Source organism: Quercus suber, unplaced genomic scaffold (genome assembly GCF_002906115.3).
Source record: "Quercus suber isolate HL8 unplaced genomic scaffold, Cork oak 2.0 scaffold_78, whole genome shotgun sequence".
Classification (NCBI taxonomy): Eukaryota; Viridiplantae; Streptophyta; class Magnoliopsida; order Fagales; family Fagaceae; genus Quercus; species Quercus suber.
In genome coordinates this window covers 1,589,365-1,616,118 of record NW_027069543.1, presented here as the reverse complement: position 1 = coordinate 1,616,118, position 26,754 = coordinate 1,589,365, and the positions used below count along the sequence as shown (strand labels likewise).

Below are 26,754 nucleotides of genomic sequence, written 5' to 3'. Positions count from 1 at the left end.
CTAGCACATTTTTAAATTTTTTTTTTATAATTCGATAGATTGGATTGCCAACTACTACTATTAGTAGGATTATTAATATTTAAAAAAAAAAAAAAAAAAAACTGAGTAGGATTATTATTTATTTATTTATTCTTTTTTTTTTTTTTTTGAGAAGAAGGATTATAAGTATTTAGTAGGAGTGGTTAACTTTTAGTGCTATGGGCCGAGCATGAAAGACAAGGCTCTATTTTGGGCTCACGGCCATTATTCATTGACAAAAAAAAGATGGGCCGTTCCTATTGAATATTTAAATGATTTTATATCAGAAATTAGATATACATGTTATAAAAAAAAAAAAAATTAGATATATATATTTTTTATTTTAATTTTAAAGAACCAAATGTATTAAATAAAGAGAACCGAAAACTGAAAAGCATTTTGATCGATCGCTAGGAAAAGTAAATTCCTTCGGATTTTGAAATTCCAATTCCAATTCCAATTCCTCTTCTCTCAGGAAAATGGATTCCTCAACCTCACCACGCTTTTCCGAAGAAGAAACCTCAGGCTCAGAAGATCAACAACAACAAACTGTCTCTGCCTTGCTTCCGTTCCAATTCGCCCTCCAACTCAGTGAGTCCCCTAACTCGCTCTCTCCAATTCACTGGTTTTCGTTTCTTTTTTCTCTAAATTTCAATGTTTTTGCTGTAGGAGTTCGTTGCAGAAATACGCACCGTTGGATTGTGTCCGCTATTTTGATCGTGAGGATGACATTCGTATCAAAGATACAGAAAATGTTAGTCTCAGTCTCAGCAAGTTGGTGCACTGTTTATTCTAATACAAAAAGCTTATTTTTTTGTGTGTGTATGTTTGTAATTTTAGGTATTTCATGTATATATGGCGGGAACAGAAGGCCCTGTGGTTTTTTGTTTACATGGAGTGGCTATTCTGGGTATGTCATTGCTTTCATTTTAATGTTAAAGTTGGAGCTTTTGATTGATTAATTCATTTTGAGTTGTGTAATGTGTGTGCTTTAGAATGGTTGTTTGTTTTGCCATTCATAGGAAAAAAAAGTTTTGAATATGTGTTTTTGTGTAATAAAAAAATTGGGTTTGATTTTTTATGGAAAAAATTTGATCTTGAGGATTTGTGAATTTATGTTTTTTTTTTCTGCGTGCTTAAAATGCATGTTGCTTAATACACGCACGCGCACGTGTGTGCTTGTGTATATAGTGGGTTTTGAATCCATGATCTTGTCGTCTACCTTTCTGTTATAAGGGGAAGGAGGTGTCATTTGGTTGGAGCTCATTGGCTATACGTAATGTTAGCTAAACTATGGGCAATGTGATTTGATTACATTTCATGTTGTACTTTCGCCAGGCTTTTCATTTGCGTTGGCAGCGAGCATAATCAAGGAGAAAGCTCGGGTAGTGGCAATGGATATGAGAGGACATGGGAGTCATCAGCAGAAAATGAACTCGACCTTTTCTATTGAGGTTAAATATAAACAGCAGAAAATTTATTCCACCGGTCATGTAATTTAGGCCTTTTTGCCCCCTTTTAAATTTATTTATTTTTGTCATAGTCTATTCATGAAAATTGGTACTTTCATATTTGCAGACTATGTGCGATGATGTTGTGGCTGTGGTGAAAGAAATGTATGGAGATTACCCTGCAATATTGTACTTGTGTGGCCACAGGTGAGCTCCTTCATCTAATGTTCTTGTATTTTATAGTTCTCTTGGTTAGTGGAAATCCTTTAAGAACGGAGGGGGGGCATGTTACATACATGGTTACATTGATGAAGTGACAATTTAGTTACAAGTCAAAGTGTTTAACGCCTTAGTCTGATTGCTTTTTCTTCAGTAAGATGTATTAGTATTATTTTCTTACAAGTTAAAATGTTAGTTTTGTATAAGCAATTAATCCTATAAAGTATATGGACAACGTACAAAGAAGAGATAGGGAGATGGTGTTATGTACAATTTCATATTTTAGTGATAGTTTGGTGAAAAAAAAAAAAAAAAAAAAAAAACCCCTCAGAGTTGTACTCATTTTTTAGTTTTACGATGGGTCATTTTGTAACATGATAGACATTTGTGTGAAGAAAAAACTTCTAAAATTCCATGGCTGATAAAAGAAATTCTCTCCAATCTCTTTTTATAGAGAGATGGGTTTGTGAGTATTTTTATACATCCTTCATAGTTGTATTATCACGAAGCAGGTATAATGGATTTAGATTGGTACTATCGATTCCCAAAGCATGAGTGTTTAATGTGTTATTAATTTCATCTCATTGACTTCTACACATGACTGTAAAAATTAAAAATAATTAGATTGTACACGTGTATAGTAAAATTGGACTTCAATTTCAGATTCTAATTGAACAATTGGAATGATAATATGTGATAGTAACAACAATAAGAAAATTTAAATAAAATTTCGGATTAAATTGTAACAATCTGAATAAAAAATTCCAGTAGAAAGATAAGGTGAAGTGATCCACTCCAAGAAGGCGACCAAACTTGCGTAAATATAGAATAATAAATCTCCCTTCGGAAAATTTACATTGTTCATAACCTTTACCTTCACTGAAAATTTTAAAAACATAGTGACTCACATCTGCCATCTAGACATCTACAGTTGGGTCCTCTCCAATTCACGTGAGATTCCATTGATCACTAAGTTCCTTTGCAACTTGTAAAAAGTATCATCAATCGGTCCATAGCAGTGCTTTCTTCATTGTTATAGGTGTCAAATCTAAACAAAAAACCAAATATAAGGATAGTGAATTTTAGGCATAATGTGTATCTAATTACATATTAGCAATTTATAACAAATGTAAAGATGCAAACTTTGTAAGTGAATAGTAAACAAAACTCAGTGTCAGAATCAAGAAGAAAGCACTTTAATCCGAAACTCAGTGCAAATGTAAAAGATGCAAACTTTGTAAGCAATTTATAACAAAGATGCAAACTCTGGCTTTGCTATTTTTTTTGGAAATTATGCAATGTACCCAAACCAAGTTCTTATCACCAATATTAATCTTTTTGGTTTTCACATTTGACTGCAAAATCAAGAAAAAACTTAATTAGTACAATAACTTACTTGACTCGATACATAGAAGTGATTTTAATGAGAATGAGTCCACATACATTTAGCCACATGATGCAAAATTCAACTTCAATTTCATATTCTAGACACATGGCACAAAATTAGAATTCTAATTTGGTGTGTACACGTGGTACACAATTAGAGTTCTAATTTGGAATTCAATTTCACATTCTCTCTGCTTCACCTATTATTATATATATACATTAGTAGTCTCCTCTCTAAAAAAAACATAATTAGTAGTCTCCTCCTACTGCAATAAAAAAAAATTATATATCTTAGCCCCCGCCGGCGACGCCGACCTAGTCCCTCGCCGCCGCCGTCGGCCAGCCTCTTTTTTTTTTCACTCACTCACACCGATTCACTCTCACTCAGTTACAGCGCCGACGGCGACGGCGACGGCGACCTAGCCCACCGACACCATCAACAACAGCAACGTCCCCAACCTCTCCCCAGACGACGCCATCGAGCTCGACTCCAAATGTGTGAGAAGATTGTTGAAAGAGGGTACTGAAAGTTTCAGGTCTTGGTGGGGACTAAAGAGAAGCTACTTGGAAACTGCTTGTTCTTTAGCTCCTTCTCGTTTTACCCAACATTTTTTTTGATGGGAGAGACACCACCAAAAATAGGAAGCTTTTAAAAATGTCCGAGTATCTTAATTGCCATAAATGTTCCAAATTGAAAATTGAAGTACAATGAGGCATATACTAAATAAATATTCTTGGAATGTAGATTGAATTTTATAAAATTATTTTCCTTTTTATGATTGGTCTTGGGTTTAGTAAAACTCCTTTTTAAGAACAAAGTTTCAATTTTCAATTTTTTTTTTCTTTTTTGCTGGGTAATTATGGAGATAGAATCTCTGAACTAACGGTTACAACGGAACCAGGTACCACTACGCTATAAAGCTCTGTGGTAGAATAAAGTTTCATTCAATTCTACTAGCAAGCGATTTGTGAACAATTTAGGACAAATATAATAAGATTTTAAGTTCATTCATTCTATGTACTGTTATTTCTTGATTTTTGAACACATATCTTGCTCGTGCTGCATCCATTACAACTGAGCACTTGCCTTGGTTAGCTTCCAACCCCCATTCCCTTTAGGTTTTTACCTTTTTAGTTTAAAGACACAACTTTTGTCATGACTCTAAAATTGTTGGTTGTAACTTGTAAGTAGTGGAGAAAAAAGTAGTGAGTTCATGTGAAAGTAATTGTCCACCGTTCATTGTTGACCACTTCATTGAGTTGTGACAAAATTTCTAATTATAGAAGAACTGTTTTACCTTTCTATTGGTTACATTCTTTTTTTTTTTTTTTCTTTTTAATGCTCATTGAAAGTGCAACAAAAGATCTTTTGTGAATTTTGATATTTCAAGAGTCAACGATCTCAAGTTTGAAGGAGTGATTGGCGGATTCGGCGATCGAGAGCAACCTGATTCTGAGGTTGATTATTAGGATCGTGTTTACAACGAGGCTCTTAAGCACACCAACGCGGGTGGCAATATGGAACTGTAAGTCTTAAATTTTGAAAAAAAATAATTTGGGATTAAGGTTGTTGTTTAGTATTGATCAGGAGAGTTATTGATATAGTAATAAAAGACTAGAGTAGGAATAAATCAAAATTAGACATTATTGTGCTTCACATTATTGTTGTAAGATAGTGCATTTAATAAACTGTATCAAGAGAATATCATTGATGTAAAAAAGTTTGTATCAAGTTTGGGTTTAACTGTAGAAAGATTTTAGACAAAGGTTAAACTATCCAAGAAGATTCTGAATTAGCGCGCGAGTACTTATTTTGTAGTTTCGAAAGTAGGGCTTACTTGAACATGTAGAGTACATTATTATATGTTTTTATTGTTGATATATGAAACAGAATTGGATTTGCATTGATGGGAACTTCTTTGTGAAGCTACTGACTTGTTATCTATTTGTTGAAAAAGGTTTTTTATTTTTATTTTTTTGGAAATGTTGAGCATTATGCTATAATAGCTAGTAAGTGTATTGATAAACTTTTTATAAATTAAAATTTTCTTCTGCAGGTTAAATATTCATTATTTGTGAAAATTTTGGATTTTTTCTTACAGGTGTACGCTTGGCTTGAGCATAGTAAGCAAAATTTGTTGAAATACTTAAAAAACACTATACTTGTGATGTTGACGCATGGTTTTGTGGTGGGTTGTCGTATTCGAGCAAGCAGGTGGCTTGTATGGTGTTATATATAATTGATGTTGATGATTGGTTTTGTGGTGACTTGTCGTATTCAAGTAAGCAGGTGGCTTGTATGGTGTTATAAGGTGGTTTAAATTTATATTAGGAGTGTCTTATTTTTTGGAATTGTGAATGAATATTGTTGATGTATATGTGATAGATACTATATAATTGTTTCTAACACTTGTAAGCATTATATATCATGATGTTGATTATTGTTTTTGTGGTGGGTTATTGTATTCGAGTAAGCGGGTGGATTGTATAGTGTTATAAGATGATTTAAATTTATATTGAGAATGTTTTTTTTTTGGAATTGTGAATGAATATTGTTGATGTATATATGATGGATACTGTGTAATTGTTTCTAATACTTCTAAGCATTATATATCGTGATGTTGATTATTGTTTTTATGGTGAGTTGTTGTGTTGAAGCAAGCGGGTGGCTTGCATAAAATTATAAAGTGGTTTAAATTCATATTATTAAGAGAGTTTTTTTTTTTTTTTTTTTTTTTTAGTGATGAATATTTTCATCATTGAAAATACGTTTTGTTGTAGTGAGAGGAGAGCCAAACCATTGATTAGTCTATTCAATCAAAAGATAATCTTTTTAATTTTGATCATTCATATCATCCTGTGGTCCAGCGATAGATGCAAGTTGACAATAAACCGAGCATAACATTCCCATTCAAAAAATGTCCAAAGCCGCTTCAATATAGGTAGGCTGTCCCAATTACCTACGTGATTAGAACTCCACGCGTTAAGATTCCGACGCTAAATTTTCAATCATACAATATTTATTGCATGCATACGCTTTTCTAGCCTCCAAGCATGTCCTTCATCTTCTAAGTTCTAAGGTCAAACATGCAAAATTTAGTCAATATTAGTTAGTTTTTCAAAAACAATTCCTGACCAAACTACAAACTATTGCAATACCAACGGTACTATAAGTATTATTTTATAAAAAATATTGTTAGCCGCTCTAATATGTTATCTATTTTATAATATCATTCATTCTAATTTTGAAAAAATAAATGTCATTAATTATTATAAAAACTACTAGAAGAAAAAAGTCGTGCTTCCCACATTGTTACGTCTCTTATCGTTTTCTTCTTCTATATAAGTATCAATCTGGAGGCATCAATTGAGTACCATACAAATCCCTAACACCCAATCATTCACATCTAATATTGTCCCTTGTCTGTCCAACATTTTTTATAGCCCATCAAAAAGGCCAAAAAACATGGCACTTCGAGCATTGGTTGCACCTCTATTTGTGTCTCTTTTTCTGTCTCTAACCATTCTTGGTTACTCTCAAGCAGATATTAAAAACTGGTGCAGCCAAACCCCAAACCCTGAGCCATGTGAGTATTTTTTAAGCCAGAAGCTTAATTACCACAGTCCCATCAAGCAAAAGTCCGATTTTTTCACAATCTCAAAGCAACTAGCACTAGAACGTGCCCTAAAAGCTCAAAGTAACATAATTTCACTAGGGCCCAAGAGCAGAAATGCTCGTGAAAAGGCTGCATGGGCAGATTGCCTTGAGCTTTATGAGTATACCCTCCACAGGCTTAACAAAACCATTGACCCTAATGTCAAGTGCAGCCAACCCGATGCTCAAACATGGCTCAGCACGGCTCTAACCAACCTTGAGACTTGTCAGGCCGGGTTTATTGAGCTAGGGGTCCCGGACAATCTTTTGCCCTTGATGTCAAACAACGTTTCTAAGCTAATTAGTAACGCTTTGTCTCTTAACAAAGTTCCATACACTGTACCGAGTTACAAACATGGTTTCCCAACTTGGGTTAAGCCTGGGGACCGGAAGCTCTTGCAGTCTTCTTCGGCTCCTAAGGCTAATATTGTGGTGACACAAGATGGTTCAGGGAATTATAAGACGATAAAGGAGGCGATAAGTGCAGCTTCGTCACAATCAAGAAGTGGGAGGTTTGTGATATACGTGAAGGCTGGGACATACAAAGAAAATGTTGAGATAAAGTTGAAAAATATTATGTTGGTAGGAGATGGTATAGGAAAAACCATAGTCACTGGGAGCAAAAGTGTTGGTGGAGGTTCTACAACCTTCAATTCAGCGACAATTGGTAAGTAAATTCAATTGATTTCTAATAATATATATGCTAAATTTTAGTGTTAAGAAATTGTTGTTAATTGGTTCCCTACAAAATATTACACATATATTTATATGTCTTAGTGGATAAAATCATGGCTTGGACTAAAAAAAGTTACGTTTAGATATGTGATAGAAGAGATTAATAAGAAGTGGGAGTATAGAGGTTTGAAAGGTCTGGATCAAGTAACGCAAGAATACCAAGAAACTTCTGACTAGTTCTGGGAAAATAAAAAAACCTCCCTGCGTAAATTGACCTCAGTTGAATTTTTAGATATGTAAGTCAACTGAGTTAATTGAGTACATAATTTAAAAATTTTAGTGAGATTATTGATCAAACTTTAAATTTGAAAGGACTCATATTTCATGCATAATGCACGTTATTCATATACCAAACCAAGGCTTGGTTTTGGATTTAAAAAAAAAAAAAAAAAAAAAAAAAAAAAAAAAAAAAAAAAATCTCTCCGGGTCACACATGTAGGTTTAGGTTCAAAGGATAGGAAAATTGTCTCTTGCATCTAACGTATGTATTGGATGTCCATAACATGGGGTTCTCTTGAATTTGTAAGATTCGCATTCAATACATATATTGGATAGGTACTTTCTTAATTTTCAAGAGGCTTTAGTTATCGATTATATATTTTAGCCTTCTTTTCAAAATTAAGTACAATTACTAAGTCATCTAATTTGACAAGATTTTGTATATATAATAATGCTTCTATGCTGATAACTATTGTCGTATTTAATTACTTGCGGTCCTAGCAAACTTCCCACAACTGATTACCCCAAAATATTATGTCTTACAGCATATATAGTCATAATTTTACTAAAATAATGAATGTTAATCTAGAATTTGACTAAAATATTGACATGAAAATTAAGCTCTTTGTTATTTTGAATTTTTAGCTGTTGTGGGAGATGGATTCATTGCTCGCGACATCACTATAAGGAACACTGCTGGAGCAGCAAATCATCAAGCCGTGGCCCTTCGTTCTGGGTCTGATCTCTCGGTATTTTACAGGTGCAGCTTGGAAGGGTATCAAGACACCCTCTATGTCCACTCCCAAAGACAATTCTATAGGGAATGTGACATATATGGTACAGTTGATTTCATATTTGGAAATGCCGCAGTTGTGTTGCAAAATTGTAACATTTATGCACGTTACCCTCCTAACAAGACCAACACTCTCACTGCCCAAGGTAGGACTGACCCTAATCAAAACACTGGAATTTCCATTCATGATTGTACAGTTAAGGCTGCTTCAGATTTAAAGGCATCCCAGAGCTCGGTTACGACATACTTGGGGAGGCCATGGAAGGAGTACTCACGCACGGTTTTTATGAAAACATACTTAGATAGCTTGATTGCTCCAGCTGGATGGATGGAATGGAGTGGAAATTTTGCCCTTAAGACCTTGTATTATGGGGAGTATGCTAACACGGGGCCAGGCTCATCGACTGCTAAAAGGGTCAATTGGCCTGGCTACCATGTCATTACTAGTGCATCTGTGGCTTCACAATACACTGTTGCAAACTTCATCTCCGGTGGTTCATGGTTGCCGGCTACCAACGTACCTTACACAGCCAGCCTTTAATTTTTTTCAAGGAAATTATTACATATATGTCCTCAATTTGTTCGATTGTTTTCAATTATACATTTGTATTTGAGTTCCTCATGGTAAAAAAATAAGTTGATTGTTGCCAACAAAAAAAGAAGATTGTGCAATAGTTGTCATTCTTTGATAAGTTGTAATGAAGGATTCAAAATATATAAAATCAATTATGTTTAATATTCTGCACTGAACTTTTGGCTAAGGTTGCTTAGTATATAAAATGAGGTTTCTACATTCTATTGATATGCATAGATATATAAGCATTTTGAGATACGAATTTCTCAACAAGTCATATAGACAATCAGAGTGCTTGTTTAAAAACATGTATGTGATGGTTTGTCACGTAAGTCAGGGATGATTTTCATAAAAAAGTAATGTTATAATAATTAATAACAATGTATTACCTGAATTGTAATTTGACAGTGACCCCTTGTTAATTATTCCAATTTAATTACCCAAATTTTGTGACCAATGTATTTTACCCATAGTTAAGCAATCGACATCATTGACCAATTGAAAAATGTATGTTTTGTTTCTAATAAAAGAAAAAGAAAAACAAAAGGTATGCTTTTCACTTTTTAAGATTCAAATCTTTGATGCTTCAAAAAAAAAAAAAAAAAAGATTCAAATCTTTGAAAACAAAGTGATAGATAATTAAATCTAGAAGGGATAACATTCAAACCCTACTAAAAACTACTTGTCAACTTTCTAGAGATAATTGCAAATATTGGTTAACGTCATGATAACTAGTTCATATTTTGTTTATGTATAATCTATGGCCAAATAAAATGATTCAGCGATCTTCTATATTGGTTTCTAATTATTTAAGACAGTTACCCAAATAAATTGGTCAAGTTATATATATATATATATTAAAAGGCTATATTAGAAGTACCGAATTCTCATGTTTGAGCTCATAATGAATCTCTCCTCCTCATGCGAGAATATATCACATTGATCACCCACACCTTAAAGTTTTAATAAACATGTAAATCTTTTATAAAATCATGAATAAACTACTTTAAAAAACAAAAAATAAAAACTTTTACTTTAACTTAGTATCGGATTCAATGCTTATACATTAGAGGCATGCTTCTAAGCACTCACAGCAGTGGTGCTATATATTGGTATATTGCTATATTTTAGCTCCTCAAACACCAAGATCATGCTCCAGTAGTGGAGCTAAATCTATTTTTTTTTAACTCCATTGCTATAGTGCACATCTATAGATAGATGTGCATTGTTCATTAAAGCTAAAAAAAAAAAAATACTTCAAGGCCTGATTAAAATAATAAAATTTGGTTCTCTCTCTCTCAGTCACTCTCACCTCACACCGTGCCCCTCTTTCTCTCTCTCTTTCTCTCTCTTTTAGTCACTCTTACCTCTGTGTCTCAACGTCTCAGACCCACGTCTCTGTTGGCCTCAACATCACCAGCCCAAGCCGCCGATCCACGCCTCCGCCTAATACTCCATCTCAACGCTCACCCAACGCCAACAAGCCTGGGTGTCTCTAGATTTCATGGGTTTCATCGTTGATCCAAGCTTTGGGTTTCTCTGGGTTTCATCGTTGAAGCCGCCGCTACCTTCCTCAGCCTATTGCTTTGGTTTTCTGCTGATCAGACCCACTTCTCTTTCGCTGATCAGACCCACGCCGACACTGTCCTCCTCACCAAAGCCCATCTCTGTGATTGGTGATTTTTTATTTTGTTTGTGATTAGTGATTTTGTTTGGTCTAGGTTGAGGAAAAAGATTAGAGATTTCAGTTGGGTTTTTCTTTTTCTTTTTTTTTTTTTTTTTTTTTTTTTTTTCCTTTTTTTTTTTTTTTTGTGTGTTGTGGACTGGTGGTGGTGGTGGTGGTGGTTGTGGCTATGGCTAATGTTAGAGGTGGTTATGGTTGGTGCTGTGGATGTTTTTTAGGTAGTGGGATATATTATTTTATTGTAGAAGATATATTATTTTATTGTGATATTTATATTATTTTATTGTGTTGAAAGCTAAAATAGATCCATTACTGCAGCATATGTGTAGGTAAAATAGATAAAATAACTTTTGGTGGAGCTAAATTTAGCTCCACTATTGTGGATGCTCTAAGAGTTGCGCACTTGCACTTGCACTACATGTATACACTACTTTTTTTTTCTCCATACAAAAGGTTTGATATAGCCTAAGAACATCTTATATTAGGGTTGGTTCAATACAATTTTAGGTGTAAGGTGGTAACTTTTAAAGCCTTTTTCATATGTAAATAACATTTAAATAATATACAGTTTATTAACTGTCAATTTGGTTAATTTGGTTAATGTTCAATACTATAATTTTTTTAAAAAAATTGCTTCTTATAATGTTAATTATATTCTTGCCACATTAATTTATAATTTGTGGCACTTCAACAAGATAATAAATGAGTTTAAATTGCTTATTATAAACTTTTTTTAATGAAAAATTGCTTCTTAATTATCATTTGTGACACATCAATTTGTAAAATTTATAGTAGCATCACTCAATTCTTAGGACCATATTAAGAGTGGAGAAAAAAAATGTACAACTTACATATTTTTAAAAATTATTTAAAAAAAAAAAATCACATAAGACCCCATATTGTATGAATGTAGAAAATGTAGTAATGTTATGATAAGGCATGAATTTTCTTTTCTTTTTTTCTTTTTTTGAGAAAATTTCAACTTATGTCATTCGTTTTTAATGATAGCTCTTTATCATCAGACCAAGATACCAATTAGTTTTTAGTATAGGCAGTGATTAAACTCCAGATCTCTTATATAATATCAATGACTTTACCAGTTGAGCTAACTGGAATCCGCGATAAGGCATGAACCTAACCAACGCATATCACTCGTTGCATTCTATTATTATATTAATCCATCAGAACTCCAGTCTTACTCGCAGGAAACAATTTTTATTTATTTATTAATAAGAGAACCACATGACTTTTTCATAAATAACATCAAAATTAAATTCAATTATTTCACTCTTGCAATTGTTTTACTATCCATGGAAATACTTACATATAATCTGTCGTATGAAATTTGATTGAATGGTCCAGAATCTTACGCTCATTTCCGAACCCGTTTCCTGACAATTCAAAAACAAATGGATTTGAAGTTCTTGTATGACCCTTGTTAAAGAATGGGCTTGTATTCTAACAAGCCCATTATGGGAATTAACTTCCATATTTATTACATGCACTATTAAATTGAAGCTCAAAGGTTTGAGACTTTTCCCATAATTTTTTTTTTAATTTTTTTATAAAGTTTGAAACTTTTGAGTATTTGGTAAAAGTGTGTATATTTACACATCTGAAATCGTGTATAATTTACGTGGTTACTGTAGTTTTGTGAATCAATATTTTATTTTATTCTCTCTCACCGGTTAAAGTTCTCTGTTCTTCATTTCACTCTCTCTCTCTCTCTCTCTCTCTCTTTCTTTCTCTCTCTTCATCTAAAGAGCACAGCCAATCAAACATCCACCCACCAGCACAACCTAGCACCACCTTACCACCACCACCACCACCACCACCACCATTACAACACATAATAATCCAACCAAAAAATCAATGGAAATTTAAACCAAAAATCAACAGAAAATCGAACCCGAAATCAATAGAAAATCAAACCAAAACCCGTGCAGAAGCTGCTGTCGCCGCTGCCATGGAAGCTTGGGTGGAGTGTTCGCCGCTGCCATGAGAGAGACTGAAGATTTGGACCAATATTTGTGGCGGTGCTGCTGCAGCTAATCTTCACTGCCACCGCCGGTGTTGGCGAAGGCTTTGGGGCTCTTGGCCTTGGACGAAGCTTAAGGCGAGCTCTGGCTATTAGGGATCGTGAGAGACAGAGTTTTAGAGTTAGAGAGGAGATGGGTGGGCTGCGGAGAAGAGAGTATTGTTTTGAAAAATGAGAAAAATAGAGAGCTATAGATGATCTGATGGATATATAGTGTGTGGTGGATATGCTTAGAGTCTTAGAGAGACCCTGTCGTGGATATAGTGGGTAGTGGGCTGGTGGATAAATTAAATAATAAAATAATAATAAAAAATGATTATTTAAATTGTTTTTGTAAATAAAAAGGGTAGGTTTTAAGGGTAAAATAGACCACATCTTAGACAGATTGATACGAATACTATGATATAATTAGTTAATTATTCTAAAAAATGGAGTTTTTTTAAACCAATTTTACAATCTTCTTTTCATTATTGTGTTCAACAAGAAGCCTTTACAACAAAAATAGCATGAATCAGTACTTTGGGTAGGGGTGTATATGGGTCGGGTTAAAAGAATTTTTTGATTCAACCCACCATGGTGGGTTAAAAAAAATCCAACCCAACCCAACCTAACTCAACCCATCATAGGCATTCAACCCAACCCACATGGATCGAGTTAGGTCGGGTTGAACCCATGGTTGGGTAATTTTTATTTTTATTACTATTATTATTAAATTGAGCAAAAAAAATATATCTCACTTACCACCTAAGTTGATAAACAAAATATACATGAATTAGTATCCCAAGTTAGTTATAAACAAATAAGAGTTGAGTGAGAGAGTGGGAATAGGAGGCGGTAGAGAGAGAAATAAAATTGTTAGAGTTTGCGAAGTAATTGAATTTTATATATAAAGAGCTGAATAAGGGAAAAAAATTAAATAAAAAATTATTTATTATATTATATAGTTTTATATATATATATAATATAATATAATTTAATATTTAAAATTTAAATATATAGGTGGGTTTGGTCAGGTTAGATTGGTTGTGATTTTTATGACCCAAACCCAACCCAACCCACACCCACCCCTAAAAACCAACCCAACCTAGTGGGTTGGGTTGGGTTAAGTTGGTTTTGGTAGGTTAGTGGGTTGGATGCACACTCCTAACTCTAGGAAAAGCAAACTATAAGGCTATCATTTTACTAATGAAAGAGAGACGATTCAGAATAAAAACACATATATATAATTCAACTTGTAGAGATAAGGGGCCCAAAAGTATATGTTGGGCCTTAGGCCTTGTGTGACGATCTTTAATGGTCCGAGGATAGATAAACCGTAATGAAGATGTAAGACTCATAATTCCATGAGCAAGCTATGAATGAGAAAGCTGGGGAAGGTAGACCGAGGAGGAGTGTAATACCCCAATTTTGTCTTTATGATTATCACCATACATTGTCATTATTATTATAGAGTTGTGGTACAATATGCATGTGCACGGTAAGATGGGAGTAGACAATTTTGTAGTGCTACAAAATAGGTGAGAAAATTAAAGTTTTAGTGCATACAATTTAGTGTAGCAATTAAAATAAAAAATAAATAAATAAAAGAGGAAAATGTTTTATGGGCCTCTTGGAGACTAAAGAGATAAGTTTAAGTGGGTTTTAAACTAAAGCCCACATCTCTGATGCGTCAAATATAAGGTAGATGAAGAGATAAATTAGGGTTTTTCATAGATAGCAATTCATCACTAAAGAGTCTAGGAGGTGTATTTTTCCTTGGAGTTAATTAAAGAGGCAACCAATGAATTCCAGGTATGTTTTCTCATTTGTTAGAATCAAAGAATTAAAAAGTTAGAACCTTATCATGGAATCAGTAGTGATGGGTAGATTGTTTAAAAGGGGATTGTTTATACTATAAATCTTAATTTCGTGTAGATGATTTTATGTTCTTCATTGGGTTATATACATATTAATTATTAGATTGCAAATCCTAATTCAAGAACAACACGACTTTGACATTTTCTTGGTGGTTATATAGATTAGATGGGCTTAACGTTTTTGTTTTTTACTTTGGGATTATAAAGCCACGGATTACATATAAGAACAAAGCCACTGTGTGCTGTCTAGATAAAGCCATGGATTACAAAACTTGCAAGAATCAAGCCACGGGTTACACAGTTTGATTATGCACATGGCTTTTACGTTACTTTGGCTTATATATATCTATATATATATATATATATATTAAATCCGAGGGTCCCTACAGCTTGTATCCTAGAACAAAAGTCAACATTATAAATCTTAAATAATGCACAAGGGTTTACTTTTTGTTGGAGCATTTTAATATTAAAATAAGGGTTTACTTTCTGTTGGAGCATTTTAATATTAAAATGAATAAATGTTATAACATAAATGTAAAGATGTGGGAGTGAATATGGAAGATGAGGAATTAGTAAAAATGTTTCATCCCACATTGAAAAGGAGAGAAGTTATTTTATTCTTTTTAATTGTGGTGATTAATGGGCTAAAATGTATTGTCTCAGATATTGGGCTAGATATGTGCGCAAAGGGGAGGTGAAGAGTGGAGGTATCAAAATTGAAAATGAATCAGCCTCTTGGAAACTTCCTACTTGCTTTGTGCAGAAGTTGTTCTAGCCGTACGACAAACACTTGTTAAGCTGCTGTATCCTGGGAGAGACAAGTCGCTGTATCCTGGGAGAGACAAGTCAAAGACGGTCTACACCGGTTATAAAGTTTAGCCAACCAAGGGGTTGAATCTCCTTAAAGAGAGCGAGTGTCGCGCCTTAGTCCAAACAGTGTTATGTAATTCCTTATTCAATTTCTTGTTGTGTCATTTCCATTATCATTGTATTTGCACCAACACTTTTCGTTGGGGTATATATCAAATCATGAGTTTACAATATATTGGCTACTGCCTCTAAAGTTTGATAAATTCAAGGAAACATTTTTGGGTAGAGATTCCTTGCATTGGTGTTATTAATTAGTTCAACAAAGTATAATCTTAGTGAGTCAGTTTATATAATTTGATAAGCTTTATATTTTGGTGGAGGATATTAAGTAATTTCCATGATTAATTATAGGTCCCAATATTTAAGAATGTTTTGAGACTTTTTGGAGGGTGTTTCGGTTGGACTTTCAGAGTGATTCAAATGCTGTAAGTAATTATGCATGATATTCACAATTTTGTTTATTAGGTTCTTAGATGTCAAAGGTTTTCAAAAATTATGTTTTAAGCTTATGTTTACTAAAGTTTATCAAAATCATTTTTACATAATTGAAAGAGAAACTTCGACCTTTACATAATGTTTTAAAGAGAAACTTTGAATTCTAAATAATGTTTTGAACGTCTGAATCTCATCTAAAAGATGAGTTCTAAACTAAACCATTTTTTTTTTATATAGAAAAGAATTGAGTTTCAAGATAAGTTTTCTAAAAAGGTTCTTGATCTTTAAATTTGTTTAAAGCCAAGTGATTTCAAATTCATATTCCTATTCTCCAAATTGTATTTAAAATGTTTCTTTTAACAAATTGAATATTCAAACTTACTTAAGAATAGTAAAAATATTTATATAAATTCCTCAGTTCATATTCGTTCCCAAAGAGAGTCAAGCATCCTTTGATTTATGTTCAATTCAATATTGCGATATTCGCTATGCATTTATATTTGGAATAATTGTTTATTAAGAAAATTATTCTATTTTGTATATATTTTGTTTTGTGATATGTAACTCAAAATAAACATTTTTAGAATTGATAAGATAAATGTGTAAATCCGCTCACAGGATTGTATGTGAGAATATGTGTTGATTCCTCATTAGAGCCTAGTTTTTCTAACCTACTTTCTACAAATTCATTGTATTGGGCTCTTTGGACTTAGTTCCTTTTACCTTTGGGCTTAGGACTCAAATTGCATCCTTACACAACTTATTAATAAAATAATTTCCCCGAGAAACCCAATCATTTCCTAAAAAACAAAATGAATTGAAAAGAGAGAGAAAGAGAGAATGAAGGGCATGTACTTTTATTATTCTTACTAAAGTAAATAACCAAAAAAAAAAAAAAAGATTATTATATATCTTGAATCCAAAACTTCAAGATATACCAAGAACAACCTCCTTTCATTATATATGTTAATTGTAGCTTTGTGTACATATTTTTTAATTTATAGGGCTATATTAATTAGAAGTACCGAATACTCGTGTGAGCTCATAACTAATCTTTACTTTACATGTGAGCATCTACCACATTGAACTAACTTATCTTAACACGTAAATCTTTTATAAAATTAGAAATAAACTACTCTCTTTAAAAGAAAATTGTACTTTTACTTAATATGGGACTCAACCCTTATACGTATGTAAGATAAGAGTAAGAATCACCCATAATTATAAGAGTTGCACCACATGTATACACTATTTCATGCAGAAGTTGATGAACCATAGCTTTGATACCAAGATTTTAAGGAGGGAGAGAATCGTCTTGGAATTTTCTAGGGAGAAGAAGTGCCCAAGGGTCCAAATCTGCATAGCTTTTATGTTTTTTCACACAAAAAGTTTGATAGATTAAGAACATGTTATATGGGTATGAATTTAGAAAATGTAGTGATTTTATGTAAGGGATGGAATCTAGCCAAAATGTTAAGTGTATCACCTCGGTATCTTCTATTATATCAAATCAGGACTCAAGTCTTACTTGTAGAAAACAAAATTATGAGAGAACCATGAGACTTTTTCATAAATAACATTAAAATTAAACTTTTTTTTAGTAAAAAAAAAAAAAACTTACATATCCGGATAACATAAGGAGAAATGAGAATTAACGCGCTCGAGATTAATGGGGGAACCCAAAACCAAAATTTTGTTGGCTTAAGGCCTAGTCACCAGACCACTTACAAGGATGGTTAAATTAAATATTTTCATTCCTACTATTGTTTTCCTATCCTATATTGAAAAAAAAAAAATCGATTCTCAAAAAAAAAAAAAAAAAAAATCCTATATTGAAAATTTGAAATACATCCATGTGATTGTTATGACCCAAACCCAACCCAACCCACCCACCCCTAAAAACCGACATAACCTGGCGGGTTGGGTTAGGTTGAGTCAGTTTTGGTAGGTTAGTAGGTTAGATGCACACTCCTAACTCTGGAAGAAGCAAACTATGAGGCTATCATTTTACTCAGGAAAAAGAGACGATTCAGAATAAAAACACATATATAATTCAACTTGTAGGGATAAGAGGCCCAAAAGTATATGTTGGGTCTTGGGCCTTGTCTAAGGATGTTTAGTAGTCCGAGGATAGATAAAAAATAATGAAGATATAAGACTCAGAATTCCATGAGCAAGCTACGAATGAGAAGGCTAAGAAATGTTATCCAAGGAGGAGTATCTCCTCGGCTAAACGAAGCAGAAACCAGATAGTGTGTTCTGTCATTCAGAGTGACATTCCAAGAAATTTTATTGATAAGGATATGCATTATGAATGTATAGAACAAGTGAAAGCTGCTACCACTGCATTAAATTCTTTGTAGCTAACTCTCTGACCGCATTAATGAAGAAGTGATATTTGAATAGTACTTTTCAGCCTTATAGCTACTCCCAAAGACTTCAGGAAGGGGCAGATGAGACAAGGATCAACACTAGCAATCTAATATACACGTGAAAGATGGAGATGAAAGAAAGAAGAGAATATAAAACATGGAGAAGATCCTAAGAAAGGGGGATCAGAGAATTGAGAAAGAAAGACCGTAGCAATAAGAACTGTACTTGTAATCAAATTCAAGGATTATATATAAGAACTGACTTCCTTAGATTGAGTCGAGGATGACTTGCTTTAGATAAAACCAGTCTATTTTTACTTTATCGTCATTTGGATTCACTATAATTGCTACCCAACTCATTAAAGCCTAGTTTTTCCAACCCACTCTCTACAAATTCATTGTATTAGGTTCTTTGAGCCTAGATCCTTTTACCTTTTGGGCCTAGGATTCAAATTGCGTCCTTACACAACTTATTAATAAAATCATTTCCCGGAGAAACCCAATCATTACTTGAAAAACAAAATGAATCGAAAAGGGAGAGAAAGAGAAAATGAAGGGCATGTACTTATATTATTCTTACTAAAGTAAATAACCAAAAAAAAATATATATATTATTATAAATCTTGAATCCAAAACTTCAAGATATACCAAGAACAACCTCCTTTCATTATATATGTTTAATTGTAGCTTTGTGTATATATTTTTTTAATTTATAGGGCTAAATTAATTAGAAGTACCGAATCCTCATGTGTGAGCTCATAACTAATCTTTACTTCACAAGTGAGCATCTACCGCATTGAACTAACTTATCTTAACACGTAAATCTTTTATAAAATTATGAATAAACTACTCTCTTTTAAAAAAAAAAAAAATTGTACTTTTACTTAATATGGGACTTAACCCTTATACATACGTAAGAAGGTAAGAGTAAGAAGCACCCTTAATTATAAGAGTTGCACCACATGTATACACTATTTCATGCAGAAATTGATGAACCACAGCTTTGATACCAATATTTTAAGGAGGGAGAGAATCGTCTTGGAATTTTCTAGGGAGAAGAAGTGCCCAAGGGTCCAAATCTGCATAGCTTTTATTTTTTTCACACAAAAAGTTTGATAGATTAAGAACATGTTATATGGGTATAAATTTAGAAAATGTAGTGATTTTATGTAAGGGATGGAATCTGGCCAAAATGTTTAGTGTGTCACCTCGTTATCTTCTATTATGTCAAATCAGGACTCAAGTCTTACTCTTAGAAAACAAAATTAATGAGAGAACCATGAAAGTTTTTCATAAATAACATTAAAATTAAACTTTTTTTTAGTAGAGAAAAAAAAAAAAAAAATCCTTACATATCCGGATAACATAAGGAGAAATGAGAATTAACGCGCTCGCGAGATTAGTGGGAACCCAAAACCAAAATTTTGTTGGCTCAAGACCTAGTCACTAGACCACTTGCCAGGTTGGTTAAATTAAATATTTTCACTCCTACAATTGTTTTACTATCCTATATTGAAAAAAAAAATGGATTCTCCAAAAAAAAAAAAAAATCCTATATTGAAAATTTGAAATAAACCCAAATAATCTGTCAGATTGTAATATGTGTATATTAAATTTGATTAAATGGTCCAGATCACACAAATTTACTCACATGTGTGAAAATCTTACGCTCGTTTGTAGAACCCGTTCCATGACAATTCAAAAACTATTTTGAAGTTCTTAGTATGAGCGCTGTTAAAGACTGGGCTTGTATTCTAACAGGCCCATCATGTTAATTTCCTTATTTATTACATTCACTATAATATTTAAGTATTTAAATTGAAGCTCAATGCTTTGAGTGTTTGGGAAAATAATATTCAGTTATCCACAATGGTATAACTTCATTTATTTACTAAATGTTACCCTTTTCTTTTTTATGAAATACATATGTTACCTATCCCCAAAGTCACCATTGCAAAATGCCTTACAAGTGGAATTCTAAATAAACACTCCCTGTTTTTTACTCAGGGTTTGCATCTCAGAAATGTAGAATTCTAAAAATAAATAAATAAATAAATTATAGAGGCTTTTTTTTTTTTTTTTTGGTACTGACGCTAGTCTTGTATCTCATAATAAATGAGTACAATACAAAACTACAAAAGGGTAGCAAAATGGTTAAATGAGTTTGGCTTAGTTTCAATACTTTTTTAACTGGATATGTCCTTTTATTTTAAATATACAATGGTAAGCAATAGTGGGTTTTATTCTCCACCTTTTATTTAGTCAGTGAATGATGTGACAATTTCTCATTAAAACAAAAAGAGATTTCAATTGAAAAAGTACTCAAAGTAAGCCAAACCTTAGTTAAATATACTTAAAAAATAAATGGAATTTCTTAACCAATTTCATAATTTTCTTTTCTTTTCCATGTTCTAGAAAAAATTTCTACAAAATAATATAAAAGATGAAGTTCAAGTAATAGCGACACTTTTTATGGTGCCTACTGCCTGATGTCTAAGATTTGAACTCTAGCCTTTTTCTTACCTTTTATATATATATATATATATATATAAATTAAGGATAAGAGTTGCGAGTATCATTTTTACTCATGACTCAAAATAACAATACTCTATTTAGTTTATTTATTAATAAAATTCATTTCCTCAAGAAACTAGATCATTACCTGACAAACAAAATAATGAAATAGAAACTAAGAAAAGAGAGTGAGATCAAAGAAAAATAATTTTATTTCTCTTACAAAATATTAGTTAAAAATAAAATAAAATAGCAATTATTTTTAATCAAACCTAATACTTCATGATACACCAAGAACAACCTCCTATTTTCAGCCTTTGATACTGAATTCCTAGCAGAAGTACACCTTCTAGACCCACTGACCACCAATCATCGCCATCACATGTTCCAAAAAGGTTTTGTTGTACACCATCCTTTCGTTCTTCAATTTTCAGAGTGTAATTTTTTTTTTCTTTTTTTTGGTATTTGATAGAACAGGATGTGAGAGTGAGAATTGATTTACAATGATTGGATTTATATAGGCTTTAGGAATTGTGAGAAAATCTAGGTCACATTAATTTTATGATGCTACATAAGGAATGTACAACAATTCCTTTCATATTGTTTTTCCTAAAAAAAGTGGGGCGTTATCTCGTGAACATCTTTTGTGAAAATATCAATTTTGTCTTCCATTGAGGGTAAGTTCCACAAACAAGAAATTTAATACGCCAATTGGATTTCCATATTAGAAGATATAGTACCAACTAATTTTCATGCAAAAGAGATTGCCAAGCAAAAGTCTAGTCAAGTAATCAAAAAGTGGGATGATTGTTTATTCGAGATATACTCTTGGGGTGCGTAGAATGAGTAATATTCTATGAAATATGAACAGTCTTGATTGTTAAAATTCTCGGCTGTCCCAATGGGTTGGCACTTGGTAGCTTATTTAACGCACAAGAACAATGCACGCATCTAGTCTAGTGATTAAAAACATGGGGTACAATGGGTTCTAAAAAAGTGAAATATTATGTCCACAATATTTTTATGACAAATCTTAAATGGTGGGTTGTTATTAGTTGTTATGAGTGAACAAAAAGGTAATTAAGTTGTTGATTTAAATTAGAACAAATAATAACTTACCACATATGATTTGTTGTGAAAATATTGTAGACGTAACATTTCTCTTCAAAAAATGATGTATAATAAATATAGTATAGAGTGATAATGACGTTTGACACCAAAAATCTTTAAATTGTTAGTAATAATAGTAATATATAGGTACATTGAATTAGTGAAGAAAAAAGTTCTTTTTTTTTTTTAATTTTATTTTTTAAATACATGAACTTTTTTTTTCTTTAAATAAAAAAAAAAGAAAAAAAAAGAAAAAGAAAAAAGAACTTGAACCTGAACCTGAACGTGAACGGTAAATAACAATGCTTATGTTGTGAAATTAGAGCACATATGCGTTTCCAAAAAATATGAAAATTAAATCATTATTTTTCAGTATATTATCTTATCTTTTATAATCCTTAAGCTAACTGGATATAAATTTCACCAATTTAGGTGAAAATGGATAAAGTCCTTTCAAGATTGAATAATACCCAATCAAGAACATATATATATATATATATGCTAATTGTTAAAATTTTACCAATTTAAAATGTTTCACTTAAACCTAAAAATTACTAAAATCATCTCATTTAAACTTTCGATCCTTTTTTTTTTCCATCAACTCCATTAAACATCATGTGAAGAGTTGGTTTAATTTTTTTTTCAAAGATTTGAGGTTTTTATGAATTTACCCAAAAAAAGAAACCCAAAACTCTAAGATTTAAATAAAACTATCTAAACTATAAGATTGAAACGAAAATCTTTTAGAAATTTTGAAGTTTAAATGAAACCTAACTCAAAACTCTAAGATTTAACAACTAATTTACCCATTACTTTTTTATAAATGAAGCAATACTATAAAGCAATAAGTTCTACTACCTCTATAGATCAGCAAACTGATATCTTCAACAAAACAAGTCAACCAGTTCATTTCTAACATGAAACAAAGCTTAACAAGGCCTGAAAGCAGTATAGACTATAAAGTTTTAGAAAATAAAAGTGCTTTAAGAAATTAAATTATATATTGAGGAGTGATGGGATGTTGTTGTTGGACAGCATGAAGGGAATAGAATCGGCAGCAAATTGTAGTTGATGGAGATCGATTAAGAATGTCACTTTATATCAGTAGACAATATCCACCTTCTTTTGTGCAAAAACCATATTATATTAAAATCGAAAAATGGAAGAAAACAAAGTTGTCACAGTGATATCACAACAAAGTACAAACATCCGCAAATCTTGGACAATGACAGCATCCAATGGCCGAAAAGAAACCAATGACATCTTCAATCTCCTTAACCTGTATGTTAAATATAATTGTTTGATTATCAGAGTCATCAATAACAAGGTTACTAATAAAATTATTACTCATACTTGGAAACTTTACCCATTTTTTTTCGGCAAACCGACAGAAGAACAATCAAAACAGCTACACCTGCTAGTACACCAACGATAATTGCTACTGTTTTTCCCACTTGGTCCTCGCTAGTAGAATCTATACAAATACCCCAAAGCAAAAGGTAGTGGGAATTAATACTATACATAAGGATATGATGGGAGATTGAGCATGCTTGGCAGCCACATATATAAAAAGCTTTCTTTCTACCCATGGTTTATGCATTAGTGCTATTTATATATTTCAGACTTTGCAAGTTTTAAAATTTTGAGAAGATTAGATACAATTATTTTATTTGATCCATTTGGTCACTGGGAAGTGGAGAAAGAATAAGAAACCTTTCGGATTTTGGTTGTAATGATTGTCTTGAAATTGGAGCTTATCTTTTCTATAAGAATAAGGCTTTAAGAACAATCGTGGCACTTATTTGAATGGGACATTATGGTTTAATAAATTGGTAAAGGCTCAAATATTGACTCATTGATTGTTTAATAATAGGGTAATAACACCTTTTGCATCCATAAATAACACTTTAATTGAAAACAAAAAGAATAAAAGAAATTATTTAAAGAGATAAAAGATGAGAGAGAGGAATGGCACTGATAATGGAGGTTCCCAAAAGCAGTACTAGCTAAAGCACTTCTGACCCTTGATGCTTTATACTTTATAAAAAGATTACTTGCTGACCATTGGCTTTGGGAAAAAAATTTCAACATTTCTTTCTCTCACTGTGGAAAAAACTAAAGTGGTCAATAGAATTTTAGGAAAGTACGTTTACTCACCTTGTAGCACTAAGGTTCGCAAGAATAAAATTTCTCTAGGTCATTCTTGGTATTTCACTGTATATTTATATATTGTATCAACTGTAATATGTCATATATTTGTTTGAAATATTTTTAATTTTTAATTTTGATTATTGTATAATGAAAAATAAAATGATGTGTGATAAGTTTTAATTAATAAAGTATACAGTAGAATACTCAGAATGAGTTTTTTTTTTTTTTTTTTTTGCAAGGAGCTAATTATTGGCTCCAATAAAAGAGCAAAAATGTTAACAAAAATTGGTTGTTTTCATGGTAAATAAATTGCAACTAGAAACAAGGATTATTGTTTCACTTGTCCAAATATTCAAATTAAGTATCCTAAGACGACAGTTTTAAATGAGCGTTTTTCTTTTATTTTTTATTTGTATTTAATTATATATCACTTGAATGATATTTATGTTAAAATTCTATATTATACACATTTTTATTTATACTACATTTATTATTATTCTTACTTTTAATATGAAATAATTCACTTACTACTAATTGAGTTGGATTTATATTAATCTATTATATTTTTGGACATTCTTAAGAGTAAAGCAAAAATACACGACTCCCAATATATGTTTTTTTTTTTTTTCCCTTAATAAAAAAATCACATAATGCCCACATTTGGAGGACTTTCTCTAGTAAGAGGTCCCCAGCACTAGGGTAGGCCATAAGTGCCCTTATAAAGATAAGGAAAAACTATATTTTATATCCTATAATTTAAAAGCTATAACAAATTAAATCATATAGTTTTACAATTCGTACTCCAAACAAAAATTCTTGGTTCCGTTCTAAAAGTAAGTGGGAGACAATCAAAGATATGGAGAGAGAGAGAGAGAGAGAGAGAGAGGAGTTGTACCTGAAGAGGAATCATAGTAGCCAGATGCCCAGTACCGAGCATAACATTGCGCCAAATACACGTCCGATGCAGAAGCTGATCCACACACAGTCTTCAACTTTCCAACAGCATCAGCAACGCAAGAAGAGCAATCAGTTGGGTTCAAATCCCCCAAACACTGTGCAAAACCTTCAACCAAACCTGAACTGCTCACTCTAAACCCAGTTGTCCCTTGCAAGTCAGCAAGAACATCATCTCTTCGTCTAAAGAAATCAACATCACTACTTACACTACTTTTACTACACTTTGTGTGCCTAAGACTTGTGTCAAGCTTTCCCAAGAAATCAGCATGCTCGTATCTTATGTAGCACCCTTCAAGCTGCAAAGAAGCCCCATAAGAGTAAGGACAAACCAAACCTATTTGAGTAACAGCGCTTTGAATGCATTGGGAGCAGTCCAAAATCTTCAAATCTCCCCTACACTGGAATAACCCATATATGCTGCCATCAGCTTGTGGAGAGCTTCCATCAGCTTGTGGAGAGCTTCCATTTCCTATAGCTAAGCTATTGTATGACACTTGAGAAGACGAGCTTGCAAGTGATGCTAGAAAAGAGTTGACGTTTGCTTCAAAAGGTGAATTGGGTTGGTATTTTTCTTGGGAGCAGCCTGCATAGATGAATATGTGAGCTTTGACAGGGTATCCATGGCTACTAAGAGAAGACAAGAGAAATAATAGACAAAGAAGTCTTAGAACTAAGATTGTTTTGTGAGTGGAGTGTAATTGAAGGCTTCTCAACATTTTTTTTCTTGTTTTTTTTTTTAACAATTTGGCCTTCCTTTCTTCTGTTTTTGTTTTGTGCTTTGATGGTGAATGATGATGAGAGAATAATAGGAGTGGTTGCTTTTTGGTCATTCTCGAATTCTCCTGTGGACCCTTTCCTATTAAGAAAAAGGCCCCATTTGCTCTTTGGGGGCCTACTTGTATACGTTGTTACAGCATCTTTTCTAAACATTCTACTTTGTCCTGAGTAATAGTCATAAAGAACAACAAGTACCACCACTTTTAATTTCGGCCAGAAACTCAATATGGCCTTGGATGATTTGAATTTCCATGTTATATATATGTGCTTATATAACTACTTCTTATGGCACATGCTACCCGTCCTTTATGCCCACGAAAACAAGGCAAGTATAAGCTAATGGGAATCCAATGGCTCCTACGGTACTAGTCAATCAAAATCCAATATGGCTTTCACTTTGGAAGAATGGGATAGTCAAAGGTGATTTTAATTAATAAACAGAACAATCTCAGCTGAATTTTGGAATGCTCAGGTATAAGTTTGAACTAGAAGTATACTTTGCATTTGGTTTGGCCAACAAATTACCGAAATTGTCTTCAGTTAATTGTTTTAGCGAAGCAAGACACATAAGGGTCCAGGAACAAGTTATTAGCACGATTATCAACACAAAACTGATGTAGGACAAAACCGAAACAGATGCAACAATAAAATAGATGAACAAACAAAATAAAAAGATAAATAACTTAAGGGTTGGCACCTATATATGCTTACTTGGAGTCAACATGTATACTTGTTTGGATTCAACATCAAGCAAAAATAATAATAATAATAATAATAAATCTTAGCATCAATATTGTATTTTATCCATCCTCGTTTTACATGTACAACTTCAAATTTAATTTCAAAAAATCTATAAATAGTATTTTTCACGTTGGGATCTTGGGAGTGTCAAATATAACCTAATTTTGTCCCAATTGGATGTCTTATTAATCAATTT

At 32.4% G+C, this 26,754-nt stretch overlaps 2 protein-coding genes and 1 long non-coding RNA gene across 3 annotated transcripts; 2 read left to right on the top strand and 1 right to left on the bottom strand.

The window, feature by feature from the left end:
* Positions 1–528: 528 nt before the first annotated feature.
* Positions 529–929, top strand: LOC136067579 (uncharacterized). The gene is made up of 3 exons (XR_010629030.1): positions 529–609; positions 688–772; positions 859–929. It is a non-coding gene; the product is annotated as an uncharacterized LOC136067579 (long non-coding RNA).
* Positions 930–6,456: 5,527 nt separating this feature from the next.
* On the top strand, positions 6,457–9,209 carry LOC112034968 (pectinesterase 2). Its single transcript, XM_024067797.2, has 2 exons — positions 6,457–7,396; positions 8,329–9,209. The coding sequence occupies exons 1-2, from the start codon at positions 6,541–6,543 to the stop codon at positions 9,015–9,017; spliced, it is 1,545 nt and encodes a 514-aa protein (XP_023923565.1). The 5' UTR covers positions 6,457–6,540; the 3' UTR covers positions 9,018–9,209.
* Positions 9,210–22,895: 13,686 nt separating this feature from the next.
* LOC112034978 (plasmodesmata-located protein 8) lies at positions 22,896–25,989 on the bottom strand. The gene is made up of 3 exons (XM_024067806.2): positions 24,979–25,989; positions 23,299–23,406; positions 22,896–23,211 (listed from the first exon to the last, which is right to left on the bottom strand). Exons 1-3 carry the CDS (start codon positions 25,868–25,870, stop codon positions 23,207–23,209), a joined length of 1,005 nt encoding a protein of 334 aa, XP_023923574.2. The 5' UTR covers positions 25,871–25,989; the 3' UTR covers positions 22,896–23,206.
* Between the last annotated feature and the right edge of the window lie 765 nt (positions 25,990–26,754).